At 33.4% G+C, this 16,413-nt stretch overlaps 1 protein-coding gene across 6 annotated transcripts in view; it reads left to right on the top strand.

Annotated features, from left to right (window-relative positions):
* HGF (hepatocyte growth factor) overlaps positions 1–16,413 on the top strand; it is a 71,250-nt gene that overhangs the window by 5,526 nt on the left and 49,311 nt on the right. For 4 of the 6 annotated variants that reach the window (XM_003252219.4, XM_030822003.1, XM_030822004.1 and 1 more), the window contains 4 exons: positions 1,950–2,115; positions 5,980–6,092; positions 7,467–7,581; positions 12,572–12,714. In XM_003252219.4, coding sequence (XP_003252267.1) covers positions 1,950–2,115; positions 5,980–6,092; positions 7,467–7,581; positions 12,572–12,714 — 537 coding nt within the window. The remainder of the gene's footprint in view (positions 1–1,949; positions 2,116–5,979; positions 6,093–7,466; positions 7,582–12,571; positions 12,715–16,413) is intronic. The other 2 variants (XM_012510221.2, XM_012510222.2) reach the window with 1 other exon arrangement.

Here is a 16,413-nt window from a genome sequence, read left to right as displayed (position 1 = left end):
CTATTAACATGGTTCTGTGACAGAAACCAAAATTTGAAGTGAATTATGCCTTCTTTGCTTGGAAGAATCACAGTTTCTTCTTCATGCCAGAGATTAAAGGATAAAATTTCAAAAACAAAACTAAAACTTTGCATATTTGTAACATTTAAAAAATCCAAATTGATTTTCAAATATTTACTTAATGGTTATAGTTTAAAGTTAATGTAACTTTTATATTTTAGATTGAGAAATTGGGATGTTAACATTTCAGGTAATTAAAAAGTCATTTGGCAAGTCAATAGATTGCCAGTGTTGTACAAGGCATTTGGTCCATGCTCAGTAAATAACATGTTGACAGATTTTTGGTTGATTTCATTTTTATGTTAAAATGTCTTTTAAACTGTATCTGTTGTACCATAGCCATTCTATCCTGTAAGGCAAAGAAAAATTAAAAATGAAAACATCATTGCAGGAATTAGTATTGTCTTTTGGAGATTGTGCTTTGGAGTTTTACAGAGATTCAGAAATTTAGAGGACCTTGTGTTTTCTCTAATTTATTGCAGCCTTCAAATTAGGATGGACACTAATTAGTAGCATCTGCTCATCTCATAAACCAACTGTAGCCAGTGATTGCTGACAAACTTAGAGTATGATGGCATTTCTGGTACCTCACTCTGCTAGTTGTATTTCCAAATTTTGTGCCCACAAATTTTTACTCTCCTTTTTTGACACATTTCAACACAGATACAGACGAAGAATGTATTTCCTGCTCTACTATCCACATTTCTTCTCTACTGCTAGCTCTAAACCAATATTCAGGAAAATGTTACATGCCATATTTCCACTACAATCTTAGCAATTCTTAGCTACAGATGGCATGGTCAGTGGTTCAGAGTGGTGGTTTTTAAGTCAGCCTGCTGGGTTTCCAGTCTGAGATCTTCTAAGTGGTCAATTAATTTTTTTCTAAGTCTTGGTTTCTTTGACTGAAAAATGAATGTATCCTTACTGTCTTTGGTATAAGCATGTTTGAAAAGAATTGACAGGCAGAGGAGCACAAGCACATCTATCCTTATTACACAATAGCTGCATTCTATTAAACATTTTGATCTGCATTGTGAAGATGCTGATCACTAACAGATTGGGGCTATTTTGGGCAAATTGAGAATACAGAGAACAAGTTTTTTGAAACACTAAAGTTATCCATAAGATTAAGTCTTTTAGAATGTTTTAGTTCTGTTTTTCAGGTTTTCAGTAGGAGACTTCATGCTATCTAGGCGCCTTGTATTTTCATGAAGAAAAATGATATTGCTGCATTAAAGGATGAAGTTTTACATACATTTGATTTACAGCATTTGGCTTGATCTCAAGACAAATAGTTCAGTGATACCAAGAAATAGTGTCCGAAAGCACAGAAAACATTTATGCACTAAATGAGGAGAGAGTGGCTAAAATATGAATAATATGAAAGACTTTAAAGAGTAGGTCAGAAGAATTTGTCCACTGTACAGTTTTTAGTGTGAAGTTTCTTGCCTGTCTTTATGTTGGCTTATCTCGTTAAATACTATAACGTACATGAGGACTAATTGTAGAAGGAAATGAAAAGTTTAATTATGAAGCATGATATGATATGCTTTTAGCACTGATATTTGCTTTCATGATGTTTGGGAAATATCATGTTATTTATTTCTTTAGTGTGAACTCTGTCCTGATTTTTAAAAGCTCCTTAATTTGAAAGAATGTAAATGAGTGACTCTACATGACAAGTTATTTGTTTTTCCTTGATTACAATATTCCTCTCTTTCTCTTAATTATTCCCTACCTCACTCTGCTCCTAACCCCTGGAAATCTAGTATATTGTCAAATAAAATCACTTTCTTGTAGACGATCCTTAGGATTTTTTTTTTTTAATATATGAGCCTTAAAAACATTTCTCCAATGTTAATTTTTTTAAAACATTTTGTATTTAATAGAGGGACAAAAGAAAAGAAGAAATACAATTCATGAATTCAAAAAGTCAGCAAAGACTACCCTAATCAAAATAGATCCAGCACTGAAGATAAAAACCAAAAAAGTGAATACTGCAGACCAATGTGCTAATAGATGTACTAGGAATAAAGGACTTCCATTCACTTGCAAGTAAGTTACTTCATTTCGTTCTTGGAATAATTTTCCAAATATAGCATGCATGTATTATAATCATGTGTCTTTTGTGTTGTTGTCAGTGTGATTTGATCATAAAATTGTAAGTTTGACTCTAGATTTAACTCACTACAAACGAAGACTTAGCTCTCAGTTTATGGAAACATAGCTTGAGTAAGGGAGAGCGCAAAAACTGCTACCTTCTAAAATCCACAGTGGCTTTGGTTATGGAATTTGTTTTCTCATCTGATGGGCAATTGAATTTGAATAACTAAAATGAAATTCAATTGGCTTTGGGTTTTAAAATATCTGTTCAGAGTAACTTTTTTTCTTGCAAGAGGAATGGAGGAATTTTTAGAACAGAATTTGGGCAGCAGCCAAAATTTACTTCAACTTTATTATATCATTGCTTTTAGGGATTTAAATAAAAGGTGTTGAGAGAATTAGTTTAAAAATTAGAGACACTGGTGTCAGCAGAGACTGTTTGAAAGAAGAGGATAGCAATGGTAAAGTTTCAGGTGAAAATTGATGGGGCAATTTAAAGAGGCACGAGGGGACCTAAATGGAGAGAGTTTCATGTCTTTTGACAGTCCCTGTGTGACCTCATAGGGAAGAATTCCTTACTACAGGGGTCCTTAACCCCCTACCCCTGCCACTAGTCTGTGGCCTGTTAAGAACCAGGCCTCACAGCGGGAGTGAGCTGCAGGCCAGTGAGCATTACTGCCTGAGCTCCACCTCCTGTTGGATCTGCCACATTAGATTCTCATAGGAGCTGAACCCCATTGTTAACTGCACATGCGTGGGATCTAGGGTGTGTGCTCCTTATGAGAATCTAGTGCCTGATGAGCTGAAGTGGAACAGTTTCATCCCAAAACCATTCCCCGCTCCCCGGCCCACCCCCACCCCCACTCCACCCCCTTGGAAAAATAAACCAGTCCCTGGTGCCAAAAAGGTTGGGAACTGATGCCTTACTACTTTGCCAGTGATCCCAGAGGATAAAACTTTTTGTTTTGGGCTAAGAGGGTGACAATTTGATTCGAATAGTCTCCTAAACTATCAGAAGAAGACACATTTTTAGTTCATTATCTTCCCTCACTTATTTCCCACTCTTTCACTCCCTATTTTTTTTTTTTTAACAAGGTCATGCATAAAATCCTGTACATATTAAATTCTACTCAATTACATTTCGGTAGTGACCCATAATATGACCACAGGGTTTACTAATGTCATGGCAAGTGGTCCTAATTTCATCTTGCCTTTTTCAGAGAAATAAATGTTATGGGCCTGAGAGGAAAGAGCATGGTCAGAAAAGATCTTTATCAGGTTTAGGTTGAGGAAAGACTATCTGCTTTCAATTTCTAGAGTGAAACTGCCAATTTCAGGGAGATAGTTCCTGGCAAGGGGAGTGGGAATTGACTTTGCAAGTATATTCCTATGATAATTCTGTTTTATTCCCTGACTTTCCTATAAAAGCCTTGCTATTGTTAAAAATAGAGACAACTACTCTCAATTAACATCTCAGCTGTGTAGATTCATGGAGATGTTCCAGCAGTTGAGGAGGATAGAGATGTATTTTCCCCTCTCAGGGCTGGAAGGGCTGGAAGGGCAGGGAAAAGGGAAGGAGAGGACACCTCATTGCTGATATTTAGCTTTGAAAATAAACTCTCTTGGACCCACAAGTAAGGAAAGTATTGCTACCATTCAATTTTCACATTAGTCAACCTTATACTTAGGAAAGAAAAACTTTCCTTTCGTTTTATTTACTAGGAACTAAAATGATTTTACTAGAGAAGACATTAATAAATTAGTAAGTGCTCACATATTCCATGTATATGAGATTTCATACTTTCCTACCATATTTTGGTTGAGTTATATTTAGTCTCCAAATTTATGGCAACCTGTGCAGAAAACCACAGGTAATATTATGTATTAGAGCCAAGATTTCTTGGCCCAGAAGTGGTAAAATCCTCCTCATTCATACACACATACACACACACACATGCACATAGACACACATATGTATTTGGGATTATTAACTATCTTAGCTATACAGAATTGAATGAACATACTATGATACTATGAACTTAGGGTCTTAATGAATCAAAGGATGTTGTTTCTAGACATGTTATATAAAACAGAATGATTTAAAAACAATGAAAAATACCGTAAACCACTTATAAAATACCAAAGAAGTGTGCGAAACCATCTGTGACGTGAATGGGTGTGAGGTGGAACATTCTTAAATATTGTTTTTTCTTGAGAAGATATCAACAATATTGATTTTCTAGAGATTCAAATTATTCTTTGCTGGGTAGGAAAGATGACCAAGAATGCCTGATTCTAAGCTCTTCAGGAAATAGCTCATTCATAAATTCACTTAATAAGATAGGAAGCTTTCCTATTTTAGCCATGGCTGGCAACTGGTACTAGAATTGCCTTCCTGCCATAAACAAATAGGAAATAGACAAAATAAGCTGTTGAAAAGATTACAACTAGAACGATGTTAAGATAAAGACTCTAAAAGTCAAACCTAAAAGAAGATGCAACTTACAGAATTTGATGGCTTCCACCCACTTTATATGGAGGTGTAAAATAATATAAAAAACACTTTTCTAAAGAATCTGTCATTGTATTGGAACGAGAGAAAAGAGTGAATGAGATCAGCAAACTGGAAATCCTGTTACCCACTTTACAGATGGAATCACTTAGAAACAAATTTATCACTTTTTTGCATATTTATCATTTTGTTATATAAATAGATTCTTTTAGTGAACAATAACAAAAAACCAATATAATACTTAGCTATAGGGATAGTAGGGGTGTCATGTCTTCGTAACTTTCTTTAAGATGTTATATCACAAAGATATTCTCTAATATTACTAGTTTTCTTTAAATTAAAAATGCTTAGCACTTTGGGAGGCCGAGGTGGGTAGATCACGAGGTCAGGAGATCGAGACCATACTGGCTAACATGGTGAAACCCTGTCTCTACTAAAAATACAAAAAATTAGCCTGGCGTGGTGGTGGGTGCCTGTAGTCCCAGCTACTTGGGAGGCTGAGGCAGGAGAATGGCGTGAACCTGGGAGGCGGAGCTTGCAGTGAGCCGAGATTGCACCACTGCACTCCAGCCTGAACGACAGTGTGAGACTGTCTCAAAAACAAAAAAACAAAAAATGCTTATATAAGCAAACCTATTTAGGAAATATTAGCTTAAATAGTTATCCTTAACAGATTTTCATAGCTTTTAATAAACTGCAATGTTTTATAATTCACCAAAAAATTACATTATATGCAAAAATTTCCAAACACTTGGTTTCAGATCCCACTTTTTAGGAGAATCTCCTAGGGCTCAATTGATATATCTAATGCACCTTAGAAAATGTCATTTTAGAATATAATTTTTACAGTTACACACTTTGTAAATTACTCCTAATATCTCGGATATAATTGAGATAGCTTAAATATCTCAAATATAATACCATTTTGTACAAGTGTGGATAAAAATCTTCCAACTTTTTGTGAAGTTACAGAAAAATAAAGCCTTCAGAAGTAATTCAAATAGTTGTGTTACATATTGATTTTGCATGTTAAAACTGTTATTTTTCTACAAGCCTTTTGGAATAACATGAGAATAGTCCAAAGAGTATTCAATCTGATATTTAAATCTACTCCTACAAAAACTTAATTTTGTTCTTTCTGGTTTGGCTATCAAAATGGTAGGTTCAAATTTAACTCATTTTTATTATGTATATGTAATTATGCATTTGTTTCTATATTGTCCTCTTTGATGAACCATATGCCCATTCTTTAAATACTGTATGAATAGTAGCATTTCTTCTTTTCATTCTGATATTTTTTTCAGGGCTTTTGTTTTTGATAAAGCAAGAAAACAATGCCTCTGGTTCCCCTTCAATAGCATGTCAAGTGGAGTGAAAAAAGAGTTTGGCCATGAATTTGACCTCTATGAAAACAAAGGTAACTGACTTCTCCCTAAATATTGCATGATGAAATAAAGTATAATGAAATGTATGTTTGTAATTTCCTGCCAGAGTGGTCTTTCTCACTGATTTTTCTAGTATATATGAGATATTTTATGTAGTCAATTCATCCATTAAGACAGTTGAAACTAGTATCTTGACTATTTTTAGTATGGTACTTTAAGGAGAACATTTTCAAAACTTCATAATCTCGATTCCCTTCCTCCCTCTGTTTATTTTTATTTTTATTTTTTTTGGAGCATCTCCTAGAACTGGCATTCTCCATGTTCATTTTAGAAAGTGCTACTTTAATTCATTACAAAGTTTAAAACACTTTATATTACAGCAAATTTTGAGTTTGCTACAGTATTTTGCACTTAACAATGTTGGATAACTAAATTATAGTGATGATTACTGATAATAACAAAATATGGAGATTCTGGAGAAATGAGTTGGGACTATGTTTCATCATATATTTGAAAAAAACTTTAAAGGAGGAATTGAGACCATATTATTTGCTGATTGCCTATTCTGGTGGTCTGATATTATATTCACTAGGTATTTATTTTATTCAAAAGCAGAATCAAGTAAATGAAATAATTGAAGAATGTTAAACAACTGTGTCCTATTGAATTTGGATACATAACATGGTACAATATATAGATGTTTTCAAGTTAACAGGGTAAATGTTTAAATAAAAATAAATTCATTGTAGAAGTAAGTTAATCTTTATACACCTCAATAGTACTGCAAATCCTAAACATAATTCATGATCTAGTATAAGACCATTCTTACTTCAAACTGTCTTCTAGCTTGCTAACAACTGCATGTACTATTATTTGGTAGGAATATATAGGTTATTACAATTTGATTGTCCTATCAGTTAGCAGTGGAAATGTTTGCAAAAATATGGAAAATAATAAGCAAGCTACCTCATGCATATACATATATAAACAAAAATCCACACAATTTTACTAAGAAAGACAAATTAATTATCTCAGGTAACTTTTTGAATTCAATATAGGTTTTAAAAATCATTTAATTTTGTTTTTAATATTTTTAAAAATGGTCTATATATTTGAGGAAATCATAATTGCTTGGCCAGTTGAGTATACAGACTATGTTAAGTACAGAGACTGCTCTCTGGAGTTATCTATGCATATATACACAAAATTAAAACTTCTCAATCATCTGTTTTGGATTATTCGGAAATGTGTTATTTTGAAAATGCTAGTAGAAGATTTAGGCAAGAAGTTTCAATGTTATTTAAAATAGTTTACAAGAGTTAATTACAGGTTTGAACGGAATTTTTTTCTTAAATACAGCATATGTTTTGCATAGTTGCAATAATTTTATCTACTTTCTTCAATAGACTACATTAGAAACTGCATCATTGGTAAAGGACGCAGCTACAAGGGAACAGTATCTATCACTAAGAGTGGCATCAAATGTCAGCCCTGGAGTTCCATGATACCACACGAACACAGGTAAGAACAGTATGAAGAAAAGAGGATGAAGCCTCTGTCTTTTATACATGTTAACAGTCTCATATTAGTCCTTCAGAATAATTCTACAATCCTAGAATAACTTAGCCAACTTGCCGAATTGCATTACGGCACGCTTTATATGAATTCATGACTGATATTTAGCATATGATTAATTAATATGTTAATAAAATGTAGCCAAAACAATATCTTACCTTAATGCCTCAATTTGTAGATCTCGGTATTTGTGAAATCATAACGTAAACTTCGTTTAAGACGATTCTTCTTCCTCTTTCTGTCTTTGAGATAGTACGTCACTGCGCAGGGGGAGAGGTTGATCGTGAAAAATCAGAGGTAGATGAGATTCTTACTGAGGGCTGAGGGTTCTTTAACCTTAGTGGATCCCAACATTGGTTGCACATTAAAATCACCTGCTGCAAGCCCTGGATGAATCTTACTTAGAAGATGACAACACAGAACAATTAAATCAGAATCTCTGGGGAGAATAAGGCACCAGTATTTTTTAAGCTCCCACCATGAATCCAAAGTGCAGCCAAAATTGAGAACCACTGCTAAAAGCTCAAGCCTCAGATTGACCAGCTTTTCCATCTCACCTATTGCCTAAAGACCAAATTGGATAAATGTGTTCATTACAACAGATGGATACTATTTAAAGATGAGTAAACACAATATACTTAAGCTCGTCAGACTGAGAGTTTCAATCATCACCGAGGAAAAACATAGATATCTAATACTGACTGGAGTATTAGTCAAGGCTTATTTCACACACAATTTTATGAGAAACCAAAGTAGTTTAAAACAGCTCTCCCCTTGTTAGTAATGCATTGGAGGGTTTACTTTACCATGTACCATGCTGAGCAATGTACCCTGTTAATCTCATTTACTCATCATGAGAACCACACAGTGGGTAGTTTTATTGGTTCTATTTTACCTACATGACAAAACTGAAGCATAAACACACTTAGTAAGTTTTCAGTGTCATGCACAACTAGGAAGTGACATGGCAAGAATATAAGCCCAGTCACCATCACTATACCCTGTGCTTTTAACAACTTCAGGGCATGAAACATTTGGCCGGTCAGTAGAACCCATGCTGTGATTTGTTTTTGCAGTGGTGGTGATGACTGCCTTTTTGAATCTACTTTTTATTCTATTCCATTTTGGGGACTTCACTGTAATTTTAGTGCCATTTAGAACTTAAAGTCTCAGTAAAAGTAGAATTACTCTATTCCATAATTCTGCAAGATGATTCTTCATTAGGAAACAGAGATGAGTTAATTGACCAACACAGAAAGAAAAAGAGTTTGTTGTTCCACACTGGGATTAAACCTATGATCTTGGCCTAATTAACACTAGCTAGTAAGTGTCCAAGCTGATCAGCTCTACAACATTTCAATAGCAGAAAACAACAATTTTCAAAATTAGTTACTTACAATTATGTAGAAATGCCTCTAAAACACAGTATTTTCCTTATATTACAAAAACAAAAATTATGATTGGTTTTGTCCTCTCTTGAGAGTTTGCATGGTGTTACTCCCTGCATAGTGAAGAAAACATTTTATTTAAGTAGATGGATCTAAGTTTTTCATGAACAAAGGAATAACATTTGAAATCAATCCTACCCTAGTCCAGGAGAATGCATTAGATTTACCTAATAGAGGTCTTATTTCACCCAGAGTTTTCTATGATTGTGATTCTCTGCTGGAGGAGTAAATGTGAAATAGATCTCTCTGGGAACTGGCTTCCCAGTCCGATCAGCTCTTTTACCAATGAACACTTCCTTGTGATATAGATGTTTATGGCTGAGAGGATCCAGTATATTAATAAAATCCCTTTTTGTATTCAGTGAGGGAAACACATAATTTTCATCAATTAGCAGCTTATTGGAATAGCTGCATGATGGTTTAACACTTTTAAGTGTTGACTAAAGATTAATTTTACAGAAAATAGAAAAAGAAATATGTTTCTGTCTGGAGGAATGATTTATTGTTGACCCCTAAATTGAAATATTTTACAAGTGGCTTAATGGAAAGATGATGATAGATGATGAAATTAGTATAGAAGCTTAACTAGAAAATCAGGTGACCTGATATCTACATCTGTATCCTTCATTGGCCACCCAGCATTCATTAATGAATCAGATGATGGAATAGATCAAGTTTCCTAGGAACACAGTGAATATTAAAAGAAAACAAAGGGAGTCTAGCACCTAGAAGACCCTAGTTTATATTTCAAAGTATATTTGGATGTAACCCAATTTTAAACATTTCCTCACTTATCTTTCTTAAAGCCTTGCCAACAGCAAGGACAGAGAACCAAAAATAGTGTATCTATGAATAAATGCTTATTACAGAATCTGCTGACTGGCACATGCTTTGTGTGTAATGGGTTCTCATAAACACTTGTTGAATGAACACACATAAGTGAAAGAGCATGGCGAGGCTTCATCCCTTGGTCAAATATGGGGTGCTAAAGAAAAGCAGGAGAAATACATTGGGACACCAACAAAAAAAAACAGTTAATTTAGGTAAAAGATAAAATACACCATAGAATGAAGAAAAGAGATGACCCAGACTGCTATTTCACCTTCATGTCCTAGAGAGGTTTTTGATATGGATTGATTCAGAATGATGGAAATGAGCCCATCTTTTCTCTTCATTTTGATTTTGTTAACTCCAATGGGGGAATTTTATTCATCTTTTGGCCATATCTACTTTTGATTTCTACATTATTCTCTCTTCCTTTCTACCTGTATTTTTCCTAATAAATTGTTGACTTACTAATTCACTACTTCTTTGCAGCCTTTTTTTTGGCTTTACAAATCCACTGGAAAGGTATATGGGTGTATCACTTTGTGTATTTCGGTGTGCATATGTAGAGGGGACAAAAATCCTCTCTCAGACTATAAAGATTGAGTATTTGTGTACTGAACATTTGCTATAGCTACTAGGTTTCTTAAATAATCTTAATATATAAAATGATACAGAGAAAGGGAAATTATAGTTCCTATTATTCATCTAAGTGAAGAAATTAAAACCCAGGGAGTAAATAAATTGTCTAAGGACTAAGGTTGTATACTATTTAGATGATAGATATGGGGCAACCATACGGGTTTTGTGATTAACAAATAAACTTCTCACCACTCTACCATATCAACTTTTCCGTAAAAGAGAGCTATAGTATACTTTGCTTAAATAAATTTGATTAGTGCATGACTTCTTGAAAACATATAAAGCAAAAGTCACATTTGATTCTCTCAGAAAAGTGAGTAAGCCATGGCCCAAACAAAAGATGCATTAAAATATTCTGGAATGATGGAGCTAAAAGTAAGAAAAATGACTTTTTAAAAAAGTTTACTGTTAGGAATTGTGTAATTATGCTGAATTTTAGTTGCATTATAATTTTTATCAGTCATACGGTCTGACAACCTGTCTTATTTCTATTTCCCCATATGAAGAATGCTAGTGAAGTATGGATATTAACTATTTAGATGCACTGAAGTTGCATAATATGGATAATGTTTCATTGGTTCCCTGAAAATGTTTAGTTAGTAATAAGTCTCTTACACTATTTGTTTTGTCCAATAATTTATATTTTCCGAAGACTTAACTCTAGAATACACTCATGTCGAAATGAAAGAATTTCATTGCAAAATACTGCTTGGTACATGATGCATACCTGTATTTGTTTTGGGTCATAACATGAAAAATGATGGTTTATTAGAAGTTTCATTGGGTAGGAAACACATTTGAATGGTATTTACTAAGAGACTAAAATCCTTGGACTTCACTGTAATTTTGGTGCCATTTAGAACTTAAGGTCTCAGTAAAAGTAGAAATAAAGCCTGTTAACAAAATGCAAACTGAATATTAAAAATGTAACTGGATTTTCAAAGAAATGTTTACTGGTATTACCTGTAGATGTATATTCTTTATTATGATCTTTTGTGTAAAGTCTGGCAGACAAATGCAATATCTAATTGTTGAGTCCAATATCACAAGCAGTACAAAAGTATCAAAAAGACTTGGCCTTTTCTAATGTGTTAAAATACTTTATGCTGGTAATAACACTAAGAGTAGGGCAAGAAATTTTAAGTGAAGATAATGTGTTGCAGTTACTGCACTCAATGGCTTACTATTATAAACCAAAACTGGGATCACTAAGCTCCAGTCAGTCAAAATGATCAAAATTATTGAAGAGAATAAGCAATTCTGTTCTTTATTAGGACACAGTAGATACAGACTACGAAGTGGAGTGTGCTTAATAAGAGGTAGCATTTGTTAAGTGTCAATTACTCTATTATCCCTTGGAGCTTCTCAAAATAACCATATAAGGTGTAAGATGTTAAAGGTTATGGTTACACTCAGTGCACAGGTAAGCTAATAGGCTGAGAGAAGCTAAATTACTTGCTGGGGTCTCACAGTAAGGAAGTGAGCTGAAGTTTCAGCCCAGATTTAATTGGATTCTGGGCTCTTTATTCATGTTACTTCATGAATCTGTTTCTCAATTGTGCAGAAAAAAGGGGGCTATTTATAAGAAAAGCAATAAACAAACAAGTAATGATCTCAAATAAGTAATGCAAGAAATAATGAGATTTCAAAATCAGTGGCAGCGATTTCTCAGTTCTCTCCTAAGTGGCCTTGCTCAATCACCTGCTATCTTTTAATGGCGCTTTGAAATTATGTTTCAAACAACATCGATTAAGTTCTAGAATGTTTGACTCTTAGCAAATTAACAGGCTCATCTTTCTAACTTGATGGTGAATATGGAAATTCAGCTAAACGGATGTTAATAAAATTCAAACGTTTTAAGGACAGATGGAAATGACAGAATTTTAAGTTAAAATATATGAAGGAATATAAGATAAAGGATTTTTCTACTTTCAGCAAAAACATACCCACTAATTAGTAAAATTAATAGGCAAAAAAAGTTGCATGCTCTTATACTGTAATGATTATCATTTTAAAACTAGCTTTTTGCCTTCGAGCTATCGGGGTAAAGACCTACAGGAAAACTACTGTCGAAATCCTCGAGGGGAAGAAGGGGGACCCTGGTGTTTCACAAGCAATCCAGAGGTACGCTACGAAGTCTGTGACATTCCTCAGTGTTCAGAAGGTAAATAAACCTGAATGCCATGTGGGCCATTCTATTCCCCCTATGTGTAGAACTGTAACTCACATTGAAGGTTAACAGCAACGAATCAATCATAATAAATATGTTGTTCATGCAAATGCAACTACAAATAATTATTTAAACATTTTTATACAATGTTTTTAAAACTGTTGGATTATCACCAGATTAATGCAAAATAACAGAGCGAGTTATCAGTTTGAATTTCAACACTGCCTGAGACATCCCTCTGGGGAAAGTGAAAGAGAGGGTTTACTTACCTACTATCTTGAGCTCACATACCTCAAAATCTACTTACTGTGTGGCACCTGAAAGGAGTTGAATGAAGCTTAGCCTTTCATTAGCAATGTTAATTCTATTCAACCAGCACCTGCTTCCACAGAAATTTTGTCCAAACTATTCTGAAGTGGTGTGACAAGGGTATATGGACCCAGAAGAGAATACAATATAAGAAGGGATCACTGGAATCTTGACCCCATGCACGTTTTGGTGAAAATGTGCCTAGAATCAAATGTGACACATAGACTGGAACTGAGTACCATTCAGAATAGGATCTGAAGAGATCAAAGCAATGGAGCCCAAACTGTCTTGAAGGCAGGCACCTTAAATCCATGTCTGTGTTTTCAGCTCTTCTCACAGCATAAAAGGGCATTGTCTTTACTTTTGCAGTGGAAAACTGAATGGCTGACAAGATGGAAGAGTAACCATTTCAGCATTGTATGTGGTTTCATTTTTCTTAGTTATCTGGCTACTGAATAGCTGGATTTTTCAGTTCTGTCAGAAACTCTAAATTTCCAAAAATCTAAGTGAAACATGGATGAAACTCTGTTAGAAAATTATTAGGATTTTGGAGTATTTGGGGAGGGGGACTACGGGAATGCTGTCCAAGTTTTATACTAAGATATCTTACCTGTTTGTTATTAACCAAATATTTTAAAAAATATTTCCTCCATAAATATTCATTTAATATTAGGTTGATATTTATCACATAAAAAGTAAAGGCTACTGTTAGCTAATTGTCACAGAGAAGGATTTGTTTTCTGTTGTTAGTGAATTTGAAATCCTTGACTTTATGTGCTAGAGCCAGTTCCATCTCTGTTTGTAAATTCTTACTTTCCATTCCATATCATATTCTGTTCCCTATAACCTCTTCATTGTTTTCTTTTCTTTTAAAAATAATAAACTTTTCTATGATCACGTTATGAACAAGTCTGTTTTGTATGAATAAGTCTGAATGAATTAATATTTGTCTTAAACTTGCACATGGAAGAAAAAAACCCTACTTTTAGGGGAATCTCTCCTATTACAGTTTTCTGAGGTTGAAAATCATTGGCAAGCGGTTTTATTTGACCTGAAAACATGTTTTCAAAGGCCGGTACCTTGGCCAAACTTTAAACAGCTTACTATTTTCATTACCTGCCTGGTTCTTGTGAGAATATGATTTTTCAACTCCGGGTTTATAAGAAATACAGTCGTCAAAATATACTTACTTACATAGGACTGGACTGCTAGGTGACATAGATTAAAAGTGCTAGAAAAGAAGTCCTTGAATAAATCCTATTTTCAGTTATTCTTATCTCATTAGAATGTAACTCTCCAGTATCTTTAATAATTTGAGGTCATCACATCTCCCTTAGAAAAGGTCACTGCTCACTGGTATTAATGGCGCATGCTGCTATTGGTCACCACGGCACTAAAGGTTGCAGATACGTTCTTTCTGGAAATAATTAGTGGCCTGGCAATAGTGGAATAACTCTCCTGTGGGAGAAGGGAACCAATATCTGCCCTGTAGGTTAAACATATTTCAGAGAGTATGAGTTAAACTGTGATATTTTAAATTCAAGCTAACACAAGCAATGTGTTAGCAGGGTTTTAATGAAAAAGATCCAAAATAAGAAGCATTGTCAAAATATTGGCAGAGGAAAAGAGTGACTTATAAAATCAATAATATAAAATATACAAAATAATGTGACATGATTTAAATTTCTTCTAAAATACATATAAGGGGGAAACCTCAAAATCCAGAATGCTTAAGTTGTATAATAGATGGGCCACTTCTATCCATGGATACAAATTAAATGGTAAGTTGTAAAGGTTATTTTATTATGGCTAAGGTAGCAACTATAAAATCATTTTGCGTATTTAAAATTAAACAAGGAAAAACACCCGTGATCAAACTTTAGACTGTTCAAATGAAAAAGACATATAGAACAGTATATATTTTTTGAAATTTTTGTAACTATGCTTAAAACTTGGCTATATAATCACCTGAAATTTGTTTAAAATTAAAAGAATTGTATCTGATAGTCAATGATTAATATTATTTTCTTATAATTTAAAACTTTAAAATATAGTAAATATTCCAAAAGAAAACAAATATTCTTTTATCACATTTATCACCTTCCAGTTAGATAAGAGGAGTAAGTTCAATAGGTCTGTTGTGTGAATGATGACTATAGCTAATAATATTATATTGTATACTTAAAAAATGCTAAGAGACTAGATGTTAAATGTTCTTACCACAAAATTGCTATGTGAAGTAATGCATATGTTAACTAGTTTGATTTAGTCCACTGACAATGTATATATGCTTCAAAACATCATGTTGTACATGATAAATATGTACACTTTTAATGGACAATTTTAAAAAAGAACCTTATAGAGTTATACAGAGAAAATAATTAGTGCTTGATTCAAAAGTTTTAGAAAGTTGAGGTATGTAAAATCCAACTTCTTGCTTTAGCGTTTGCTTGAAATTTAAAATAAAATAATCATTAGTCATTGGAACAGATGTCATTTCTAATGATTGTCAAATGATCAAGTAAATATATTTTAATTAAGCCATAATCATTATTTTTAAAAACACATTACATTTAAAATCCCAAATAATACTGACATAAGTTTATGTGTATAATTCGATACTCTATGTGAAGAAAGACTTTTAAAAACAAAGATTAAATGGCAAGTTACAAAGATTAAATGGCAACTTATAATTTATTTGTAAAACCTTTATTTATATGTGTAAATTTGTGAGACTATTTATATTTTAAACATTCAATTTTGTTGAAGTAATCACCTGCATGGATTTTTCTGAGATTGTCTTTAATGGAATAAAACAAACACTAGTTAAAAATAGATTCAGATACTTTCAGAATAACTGTTTTAGTCTGTATACTCATATCACTCCTGTTTTATGACTGAGAAAAATGAAAAACATTTTTAAAGTTTGGTTAGTTAGTATGATGAGAAAGCTGCTAAATTAATCCTGTGTATTTTCTAATTTATACACAGTTTTTATAGTATTCTACTATTATTCAGTCCAGAACTGTACTTAGAACAAATATTGAACTGATGAACAGAAACCATTACTCTGAGTTTTTGTGATCTTTGTGATCTATCTAGGGCAGTAGTTAGCTTTTTTTTAAAGGAGAACTTGCTGGAGCAGTTAAATAATGTACTGACAGCAATAAAAAGAGCCAAAGGGCATTCCTACATATAAACTGTTACATCGTTTATATGTTCACCTGTTTCCTTGAGTACATATGGTTTCACCTGAACTGCTTGACTTTAATAAAATTTAGAAGAATCTGAGAATTCCCAAAGTTTGAAAAATGAATATGAGTTAAAAATTTGGCTTTCTTGAGATAATTCTTATGACTAACTTGATGGTTTGATTCCGTGGGA

The sequence above is a fragment of the Nomascus leucogenys genome, chromosome 11 (assembly GCF_006542625.1).
Source record: "Nomascus leucogenys isolate Asia chromosome 11, Asia_NLE_v1, whole genome shotgun sequence".
Classification (NCBI taxonomy): Eukaryota; Metazoa; Chordata; class Mammalia; order Primates; family Hylobatidae; genus Nomascus; species Nomascus leucogenys.
The sequence above is the reverse complement of the archived record's forward strand: the minus strand, read 5'-3'. Positions and strand labels throughout refer to the sequence as shown.